The sequence below is a fragment of the Dreissena polymorpha genome, chromosome 8 (assembly GCF_020536995.1).
Source record: "Dreissena polymorpha isolate Duluth1 chromosome 8, UMN_Dpol_1.0, whole genome shotgun sequence".
Taxonomy (NCBI): domain Eukaryota; kingdom Metazoa; phylum Mollusca; class Bivalvia; order Myida; family Dreissenidae; genus Dreissena; species Dreissena polymorpha.
In genome coordinates, this window is record NC_068362.1 from 5,928,222 (window position 1) to 5,941,839 (window position 13,618).

The 13,618-nt window shown below is 40.2% G+C and overlaps 1 protein-coding gene across 1 annotated transcript; it reads right to left on the minus strand.

Moving 5' to 3' along the window:
* Nucleotides 1-214: 214 nt before the first annotated feature.
* Nucleotides 215-5,081, minus strand: LOC127842470 (uncharacterized). The gene is made up of 4 exons (XM_052371998.1): nt 3,031-5,081; nt 2,590-2,754; nt 1,881-2,164; nt 215-1,204 (listed from the first exon to the last, which is right to left on the minus strand). The coding sequence occupies exons 3-4, from the start codon at nt 1,985-1,987 to the stop codon at nt 421-423; spliced, it is 891 nt and encodes a 296-aa protein (XP_052227958.1). The 5' UTR covers nt 1,988-2,164; nt 2,590-2,754; nt 3,031-5,081; the 3' UTR covers nt 215-420.
* Nucleotides 5,082-13,618: the final 8,537 nt, after the last annotated feature.

Genomic DNA, 13,618 nt, shown 5'->3' on the forward strand with positions numbered 1-13,618 from the left:
AAAGTAAGAAAGAAAAAAAACAATAAGAAGCTGGAAGCTCAAAGCCGCCCGTCAAGTAATCTCTGATAATTTGTATCACTCAATATACAAGTGTAATAAATATTTATTTTATATAAATGAAACCAATATTCACTGAGACATTTCCATTTTCCTGTATTTTTAAACAAAAAAAAAACACAAAAAAACACGGTAAGTCAAATCTATAAGAGTGCTTCTACAATGTTTCAAACGAAGTCCATCTCCCAGTGACCTGCCTGTAATATAGCTCGTGTTTCGGCGGCGAACTCATTGTACGTCATGTACGTTGTTGGGAGGTCTAGTGTCTGCGAGCATGTATGTGCTACGATCCTTCGAGCCAGGCCTCGTAGGTGGGGAACAAAATTGACGTTTATCGCGGCAAAACTTAAGTTGTCGCTTCCGCTAACAAACCGACAAAAAAAGGCGCAGGAGATCACTATTTATATCTCTAATAAAACGTCTCAGATATCCTAAAACTCGTTCTTCATCGCTATTGGTGGCTTCTGTCTGAATCATTTCTGAAACTGCCCGACTGGATGGTCGTAATCTTTCAATAATGCCCATGGTGTGTGACGGAGATATGAGGTGGGGGCGCAGACGCTCTAAACGCATTCTGTGCAGCGGATACATGGCTCCGGCCACAAACTGAACCTCTGCACACTGGAGCGCCAGGCGCCGCATGTTGATGTCCGTCGGCAGCTCGGGCACTGCGTGTCGTCCCAAAATGTCACACAATATGCCCCGATCACAATTGCGCACACCGACGTCAATAGCTTGGGACATGACCTCCCGTTCCAGTCCCCCGAGACTTCCTATCCATGAGAGCAGTAGATGGTCGTCATGTAACGCACCAAATACGCCGAAAATAAGGCTGGCAAGGCCAAACCTAAGCGGGAGGTATCCCAGCTGGACTAGGCCGACGTACAATATCCGGCCAATTGCCTCCCATATAGATGTGGGTGTTGCGCCGGAGAAAACTGGGGCAGCCTGATCCACGCCAACGAAAAAGCGATCTATAACTTCACCCCAGAACCCACTAAGAACATCGCGAAACGCTCCATCCTCGTCAACGGCCTGTTCTCCAACGACGTCAACTCGAAATGTTGTCTCGATGATACTGTCGTCGCTGAACTGGTCCAGCATGTCGTTCATTAGATTCATACGCCGAACTACGATGCGGGTTGTCCTGTGGGAGATAAATATATGATTTAGATAAGTTGTTTATATATAATGCTATCTGTTTTCATTCTGACAAAACACACAAACAGATCTAAAATACGTAATACGTGTGTGATAGAAAGCTCCTTTATATCTTAATTAAAATGGCATTAATTTAGAGAAACTTCAGAGTGAATGTATTATAATCTATTCTGACACCATATGTTTCTGGCATTCAGAACATTGCCTGTTACATATCAGAACCATATGCTAGTGTACAATTGGCTAAGTAAATATAAAACAATAATCAGACAGACCACTAGGGTGTAACAATTGCATGTAACTTTCAAAGATGGCGGGGATTTAAACCGTTGCCTTGAGCCAAACAATATAGATTCAGTATTGCCTAGGTGTAAAAACAACTTGGTTGAAATTTACCAAAGACTAAGTACAGCCATTTCAGGACTTAAAATATTTTCAACATCTTGCCTACCATACACTATAACGGCTAAATCGTCAGCATACAGTAACAGTTTATGTTTGACTGCACCTGGCATGTAATTCACATAAATAATAATACCAAAGGACCTAAGATTTATCCTTGAGGTACACCACAAGTCACCCACAGTAAAATGTACACCCGAGACATCGACTAATTGGTGTCTATCGGACAAGTAAGAATTCGTAGTAAATCGTTCACACACCGTGTTTCTTCATCCAGAGACAAATGCAGATTCAGGCTAGCGTCCGACTCAATAGCTATTGGATCATCCATGCTAGGAGAGGCTTGTTCCGTATGCATAAGGTCCATCGATGTGTCGGAAGATAACACGGGCGCTGCATCAACCAAATGTCCTGGCGAGTCCGCCCCCGTGGTCGCTACGTGTTGTCCTTCCAGGGGAGGTGACCTGGCTGCTGACTCAAACGAACCATCTGACGACGACTGAGCGCGTGAATGCCGAAAGTCGTCGTGATCATCATCGTGGTTCTATGAAGAACAATGAATAACAACATTTTCTTTGACCTATTTATAAGTTATCCATTGGAGTTCAAGTTTGGTACATCATTTTAGAGCTTCTTATGTGTTCATCGGTATTTTCTTTATGATATCCTGCGGTGTACCCGAAGCCAATGAACTCAAGTTTAAAAACAGGTGTGATATGGTCGAAACAAATCGTTCTGGTGATAGTTAGGTATGCCGTAATAATACTGTTATCAGATTGTTATTTATCTTAAGTTAATCTAGGTAGAACATAGTCGTTAATCTAGGTAGAACATAGTCTTTCAGCGAACAATTGTCATGAATTTAAAAACAGACAATAAACCAGCACGAATTCAATCTCATTGCCAAGGCTTGACGTTAGTAATCAGAAACTGATCATCACTGGTATATAGTATTTCAGTTTCGTATACCTCTTCAATCCAGACAACGAACAGAGTGGTGGGACCCGCTATACCGAATGTCGATAGAGTGCCATCTGTACTTGTCTCTCTGCTGTCGATGGAAGGCCCGAACCGGTTGCTTAGGCAGAAATGCCGTGTGGCATCCTCACGGGCTCCCACGAAGTTGATTAGTTCCTACACATAAGGAAATATAACGACGTGATCGATTGAAATTAAAGGAAGGCTAAATATAAATACACACGTTACCTCGGCCATTTTTGGAATATGTGACTAGGTTTAAAATGGGTGGCTTTGATATTCCCCATGAGGGTATTTCTAGCGATGGTTTCACTATTTAGAATGCAATGAACGGTCACTAAATTATAAACTATTTCAAATATGGTGTTACTTTTAAAACCTCATTTAAATTTTTACACCGTGGTTCATGCGAGAGCGCGTGAATTCAATTACCTCGACGCCCGCATCTGGTCCGAACAATCTACTTGCTGTTTCGCCACTAGGAAAGCGAAAACGAACGGTTACACCCTGGTCTACCTCCGGTTGGATTCGCGAACGTCTTGCATCACGCAGCTGAAATATTAATGAAATATTAACAATGCATATAAGCAATGTTTTTTTGGCGATTGTTTTCGACTTTCACAATGGCGAATAGAATGTTCTGGATAAAAAAAGTAGCAGATTCGTGTCTAATAGTAACGCACTGGCTTCACAATCCAGAGATCGCTGGTTCGATCCCCCCTCTGCACGTGACCTACAAACTCGTCTTACGAATGAGACGTAAAATCGAGGTACAGTGTACTAGGTGCTATACACTGGGCACTAAAATACCCAGTGTCACCTCTGGAAAGGGGTGTCTCCTGTATCAATCTGACTACTACATACAGCTGACTACTGCATACAGCTGACTACTACATACAGCTGACTACTACATACAGCTGACTACTACATACAGCTGACTTCTTCATACAGCTGACTACTACATACAACTGACTACTACATACAACTGACTACTGCATACAACTGACTACTGCAAACAACTGACTACTACATACAACTGACTACTACATACAACTGACTACTACATACAACTGACTACTGCATACAACTGACTACTACATACAACTGACTACTGCATACAGCTGACTACTGCATACAACTGACTACTACATACGACTGACTACCATACGACTGACTACTGCATACGACTGACTACCATACTACTGACTACTACATACAACTGACTACTACATACAACTGATTACCATACAAATGACTACTACATACAACTGACTACTACATACAACTGACTACTACATACAACTGACTACTACATACAACTAACTACTACATACAGCTGACTACTACATACAACTGACTACTACATACAACTGACTACCATACAACTGACTACTACATACGACTGACTACCATACAACTGACTACTACATACAACTGACTACTGCATACAACTGACTACTACCATACAACTGAACACTACTACATACAACTGACTACTACATACGACTGACTACCATACAACTGACTACTACATACAACTGACTACCATACGACTGACTACCACATACAACTGACTACTACATACGACTGACTACTACATACAACTGACTACTTCATACAGCTGACTACTACATACAGCTGACTACTACATACAGCTGACTACTGCATACAACTGACTACTGCATACAACTGACTACTACATACAACTGACTACTGCATACAACTGACTACTGCAAACAACTGACTACTACATACAACTGACTACTACATACAACTGACTACTGCATACAACTGACTACTACATACAACTGACTACTGCATACAGCTGACTACTGCATACAACTGACTACTGCATACGACTGACTACCATACAACTGACTACTGCATACGACTGACTACCATACAACTGAATACTACTATATACAACTGACTACTACCATACAACTGACTACCATACAACTGACTACCATACAACTGACAACTGCATACAGCTGACTACTGCATACAGCTGACTACTGCATACAACTGACTACTGCATACAACTGATTACCATACAACTGAATACTACTACATACAACAGACTACTGCATACAGCTGACTACTGAATACAACTGACTACTACATACGACTGACTACCATACAACTGACTACTGCATACGACTGACTACTGCATACGACTGACTACCATACAACTGACTACTACATACAACTGACTACCATACAACTGAATACTACATACAACTGACTACCATACAACTGACTACTACATACAACTGACTACTACATACAACTGACTACTACATACGACTGACTACTACATACAACTGACTACCATACAACTGACTACTGCCATACAACTGACTACTACATACAACTGACTACTGCATACAACTGACTACCATACAACTGACTACTGCATACAACTGACTACTGCATTCGACTGACTACCATACAACTGACTACTGCATACAGCTGACTACTACATACAACTGACTACTACATACAGCTGACTACTGCATACAACTGACTACTGCATAAAACTGACTACTGCATACAACTGACTACTGCATACAACTGACTACTGCATACAACTGACTACTACATACAACTTACTACTGCATACAACTGACTACTACATACAACTGACTACTGCATACAGCTGACTACTGCATACAACTGACTACTGCATACGACTGACTACTGCATACAACTGACTACTGCATACAGCTGACTACTGCATACAACCGACTACTGCATACGACTGACTACCATACAACTGACTACTGCATACGACTGACTACCATACAACTGAATACTACTATATACAACTGACTACTACATACAACTGACTACCATACAACTGACTACTACATACAACTGACTATCATACAACTGCCTACCATACAACTGACTACCATACAACTGACTACTACATACAACTGACTACCATACAACTGACTACCATACAACTGACTACTATCATACAACTGACTACTACATACAGCTGACTACTGCATACAACTGACTACTGCATACAACTGACTACTACCATACAACTGACTACCATACAACTGAATACTACTACATACAACTGACTACTGCTTACAGCTGACTACTGCATACAACTGACTACTGCATACGACTGACTACCATACAACTGACTACTATATACGACTGACTACCATACAACTGACTACTGCATACGACTGAAAACCATACAACTGACTACTACATACAACTGACTACTACCATACAACTGATTACTGCATACGACTGACTACCATACAACTGACTACTACATACAACTGACTACTACATACAACTGACAACCAAACAACTGACTACCATACAACCGACTACTAACATACAACTGATTACTGCATACGACTGACTACCATACAACTGACTACTACATACAACTGACTACTACATACAACTGACAACCATACAACTGATTACTACATACGACTGACTACTACATACATCTGACTACTGCATACAACTGACTACTGCATACAACTGACTACTGCATACAACTGACTACTGCATACAACTGACTACTACATACAACTGACTACTACATTCAACTGACTACCATACAACTGACTACTGCATACAGCTGACTACTGCATACAGCTGACTACTGCATACAACTGACTACTGCATACAACTGACTACCATACAACTGACTACCATACAGCTGACTACTGCATACAGCTGACTACTGCATACAACTGACTACTGCATACAACTGACTACTACATACAACTGATTACCATACAACTGACTACTACATACAACTGACTACCATACAACTGACTACTGCATACAACTGACTACCATACAACTGACTACCATACAGCTGACTACTGCATACAGCTGACTACTGCATACAACTGACTACTGCATACGACTGACTACTACATACAACTGACTACTGCATACAGCTGACTACTGCATACAACTGACTACTGCATACGACTGACTACCATACAACTGACTACTGCATACGACTGACTACCATACAACTGAATACTACTATATACAACTGACTACTACCATACAGCTGACTACCATACAACTGACTACCATACAACTGAATACCATACAACTGACTACCATACAACTGACTACTGCATACAGCTGACTACTGCATACAGCTGACTACTGCATACAGCTGACTACTGCATAAAACTGACTACTGCATACAACTGATTACCATACAACTGAATACTACTACATACAACTGACTACTGCATACAGCTGACTACTGCATACAACTGACTACTACATACGACTGACTACCATACGACTGACTACTGCATACGACTGACTACCATACAACTGACTACTACATACAACTGACTACTACATACAACTGAATACTACATACAACTGACTACTACATACAACTGACTACTACATACAACTGACTACTACATACAACTAACTACTACATACAGCTGACTACTACATACAACTGACTACTACATACAACTGACTATCATACAACTGACTATAACATACGACTGACTACCATACAACTGACTACTACATACAACTGACTACTGCATACAACTGACTACTACATACAACTGACTACTACCATACAACTGAATACTACTACATACAGCTGACTACTACATACAACTGACTACTACATACAACTGACTATCATACAACTGACTATAACATACGACTGACTACCATACAACTGACTACTGCATACAGCTGACTACTGCATACAGCTGACTACTGCATACAGCTGACTACTGCATAAAACTGACTACTGCATACAACTGATTACCATACAACTGAATACTACTACATACAACTGACTACTGCATACAGCTGACTACTGCATACAACTGACTACTACATACGACTGACTACCATACGACTGACTACTGCATACGACTGACTACCATACAACTGACTACCATACAACTGACTACTACATACAACTGAATACTACATACAACTGACTACTACATACAACTGACTACTACATACAACTAACTACTACATACAGCTGACTACTACATACAACTGACTATCATACAACTGACTATAACATACGACTGACTACCATACAACTGACTACTACATACAACTGACTACTGCATACAACTGACTACTACATACAACTGACTACTACCATACAACTGAATACTACTACATACAACTGACTACTACATACGACTGACTACCATACAACTGACTACTACATACAACTGACTACTACATACAACTGACTACCATACGACTGACTACCACATACAACTGACTACCACATACGACTGACTACTGCATACAACTGACTACTGCATACAACTGATTACCATACAACTGAATACTACTACATACAACTGACTACTGCATACAGCTGACTACTGAATACAACTGACTACTACATACGACTGACTACCATACAACTGACTACTGCATACGACTGACTACTGCATACGACTGACTACCATACAACTGACTACTACATACAACTGACTACCATACAACTGAATACTACATACAACTGACTACCATACAACTGACTACTACATACAACTGACTACTACATACAACTGACTACTACATACGACTGACTACTACATACAACTGACTACCATACAACTGACTACTGCCATACAACTGACTACTACATACAACTGACTACTGCATACAACTGACTACCATACAACTGACTACTGCATACAACTGACTACTGCATTCGACTGACTACCATACAACTGACTACTGCATACAGCTGACTACTACATACAACTGACTACTACATACAGCTGACTACTGCATACAACTGACTACTGCATACAACTGACTACTGCATACAACTGACTACTGCATACAACTGACTACTGCATACAACTGACTACTACATACAACTTACTACTGCATACAACTGACTACTACATACAACTGACTACTGCATACAGCTGACTACTGCATACAACTGACTACTGCATACGACTGACTACTGCATACAACTGACTACTGCATACAGCTGACTACTGCATACAACCGACTACTGCATACGACTGACTACCATACAACTGACTACTGCATACGACTGACTACCATACAACTGAATACTACTATATACAACTGACTACTACATACAACTGACTACCATACAACTGACTACTACATACAACTGACTATCATACAACTGCCTACCATACAACTGACTACCATACAACTGACTACTACATACAACTGACTACCATACAACTGACTACCATACAACTGACTACTACCATACAACTGACTACTACATACAGCTGACTACTGCATACAACTGACTACTGCATACAACTGACTACTACCATACAACTGACTACCATACAACTGAATACTACTACATACAACTGACTACTGCTTACAGCTGACTACTGCATACAACTGACTACTGCATACGACTGACTACCATACAACTGACTACTATATACGACTGACTACCATACAACTGACTACTGCATACGACTGACAACCATACAACTGACTACTACATACAACTGACTACTACATACAACTGACTACTACCATACAACTGATTACTGCATACGACTGACTACCATACAACTGACTACTACATACAACTGACTACTACATACAACTGACAACCATACAACTGACTACCATACAACCGACTACTAACATACAACTGATTACTGCATACGACTGACTACCATACAACTGACTACTACATACAACTGACTACTACATACAACTGACAACCATACAACTGATTACTACATACGACTGACTACTACATACATCTGACTACTGCATACAACTGACTACTGCATACAACTGACTACTGCATACAACTGACTACTGCATACAACTGACTACTACATACAACTGACTACTACATTCAACTGACTACCATACAACTGACTACTGCATACAGCTGACTACTGCATACAGCTGACTACTGCATACAGCTGACTACTGCATACAACTGACTACTGCATACAACTGACTACCATACAACTGACTACCATACAGCTGACTACTGCATACAGCTGACTACTGCATACAACTGACTACTACATACAACTGATTACCATACAACTGACTACTACATACAACTGACTACTACATACAACTGACTACCATACAACTGACTACTGCATACAACTGACTACCATACAACTGACTACCATACAGCTGACTACTGCATACAGCTGACTACTGCATACAACTGACTACTGCATACGACTGACTACTACATACAACTGACTACTGCATACAGCTGACTACTGCATACAACTGACTACTGCATACGACTGACTACCATACAACTGACTACTGCATACGACTGACTACCATACAACTGAATACTACTATATACAACTGACTACTACCATACAGCTGACTACCATACAACTGACTACCATACAACTGAATACCATACAACTGACTACCATACAACTGACTACTGCATACAGCTGACTACTGCATACAGCTGACTACTGCATACAGCTGACTACTGCATAAAACTGACTACTGCATACAACTGATTACCATACAACTGAATACTACTACATACAACTGACTACTGCATACAGCTGACTACTGCATACAACTGACTACTACATACGACTGACTACCATACGACTGACTACTGCATACGACTGACTACCATACAACTGACTACTACATACAACTGACTACTACATACAACTGAATACTACATACAACTGACTACTACATACAACTGACTACTACATACAACTGACTACTACATACAACTAACTACTACATACAGCTGACTACTACATACAACTGACTACTACATACAACTGACTATCATACAACTGACAATAACATACGACTGACTACCATACAACTGACTACTACATACAACTGACTACTGCATACAACTGACTACTACATACAACTGACTACTACCATACAACTGAATACTACTACAAACAACTGACTACTACATACGACTGACTACCATACAACTGACTACTACATACAACTGACTACTACATACAACTGACTACCATACGACTGACTACCACATACAACTGACTACCACATACGACTGACTACTACATACAACTGACTACTGCATACAGCTGACTACTACATACAGCTGACTACTTCATACAGCTGACTACTGCATACAACTGACTACTGCATACAACTGACTACTACATACAACTGACTACTGCATACAACTGACTACTGCATACAACTGACTACTACATACAATTGACTACTACATACAACTGACTACTGCATACAACTGACTACTACATACAACTGACTACTGCATACAGCTGACTACTGCATACAACTGACTACTGCATACGACTGACTACTACATACAACTGACTATTGCATACAGCTGACTACTGCATACAACTGACTACTGCATACGACTGACTACCATACAACTGAATACTACTATATACAACTGACTACTACCATACAACTGACTACCATACAACTGACTACCATACAACTGACTACTACCATACAACTGACTACTACATACAGCTGACTACTGCATACAACTGACTACTGCATACAACTGACTACTACCATACAACTGACTACCATACAACTGAATACTACTACATACAACTGACTACTGCTTACAGCTGACTACTGCATACAACTGACTACTGCATACGACTGACTACCATACAACTGACTACTATATACGACTGACTACCATACAAATGACTACTGCATACGACTGACAGCCATACAACTGACTACTACATACAACTGACTACTACATACAACTGACTACTACCATACAACTGACTACTACATACAACTGACTACCATACAACTGACTACTACATACGACCGACTACTAACATACAACTGATTACTGCATACGACTGACTACCATACAACTGACTACTACATACAACTGATTACTACATACAACTGACAACCATACAACTGATTACTACATACGACTGACTACTATATACAACTGACTACCATACAACTGACTACTGCATACAACTGACTACTGCATACAACTGACTACTGCATACAACTGACTACTGCATACAACTGACTACTACATACAGCTGACTACTGCATACAACTGACTACTGCATACAACTGACTACTGCATACAGCTGACTACTGCATACAACTGACTACTGCATACAACTGACTACCATACAACTGACTACCATACAGCTGACTACTGCATACAGCTGACTACTGCATACAACTGACTACTGCATACAACTGACTACTACATAAAACTGATTACCATACAACTGACTACTACATACAACTGACTACTACATACAACTGACTACCATACAACTGACTACTACATACAACTGACTACTACATACGACTGACTACCATACGACTGACTACCATACAACTGACTACTACATAAAACTGACTACTACATACAACTGACTACTACATACAACTGACTACTACATACGACTGACTACTACATACAACTGACTACTACATACAACTGACTACTGCATACAACTGACTACTACATACAACTGACTACTACATACAACTGAATACTACAGACAACTGACTACTGCCATACAACTGACTACTACATAAAACTGACTACTGCATACAACTGACTACCATACAACTGACTACTGCATACAACTGACTACTGCATACGACGAACTACCATACAACTGACTACTGCATACAGCTGACTACTACATACAGCTGACTACTACATACAGCTGACTACTGCATACAACTGACTACTGCATACAACTGACTACTACATACAACTGACTACTGCATACAACTGACTACTGCATACAACTGACTACTACATACAACTGACTACTACATACAACTGACTACTACATACAACTGACTACTACATACAACTGACTACTGCATACAGCTGACTACTGCATACAACTGACTACTGCATACGACTGACTACTACATACAACTGACTACTGCATACAGCTGACTACTGCATACAACTGACTACTGCATACGACTGACTACCATACAACTGACTTCTGCATACGACTGACTACCATACAACTGAATACTACTATATACAACTGATTACTACCATACAACTGACTACCATACAACTGACTACCATACAACTGAATAACATACAACTGACTACCATACAACTGACTACTGCATACAGCTGACTACTGCATACAGCTGACTACTGCATAAAACTGACTACTGCATACAACTGACTACTGCATACAACTGATTACCATACAACTGAATACTACTACATACAGCTGACTACTGCATACAGCTGACTACTGCATACAACTGACTACTACATACGACTGACTACCATACGACTGACTACTGCATACGACTGACTACCATACAACTGAATACTACTATATACAACTGACTACTACCATACAACTGACTACCATACAACTGACTACCATACAACTGACTACCATACAACTGACAACTGCATACAGCTGACTACTGCATACAGCTGACTACTACATACAACTGACTGCCATACAACTGACTACTACATACAACTGACTACTGCATACGACTGACTACCATACAACTGACTACTACATACAACTGACTACCATTCAACTGAATACTACATACAACTGACTACCATACAACTGACTACTACATACAACTGATTACTACATACAACTGACTACTACATACAACTGACTACTACATACGACTGACTACTACATACAACTGACTACTACATACAACTGACTACTGCCATAAAACTGACTACTACATACAACTGACTACTGCATACAACTGACTACCATACAACTGACTACTGCATACAACTGACTACTGCATACGACTGACTACCATACAACTGACTACTGCATACAGCTGACTACTACATACAACTGACTACTACATACAGCTGACTACTGCATACAACTGACTACTGCATACAACTGACTACTGCATACAACTGACTACTGCATACAACTGACTACTGCATACAACTGACTACTACATACAACTAACTACTGCATACAACTGA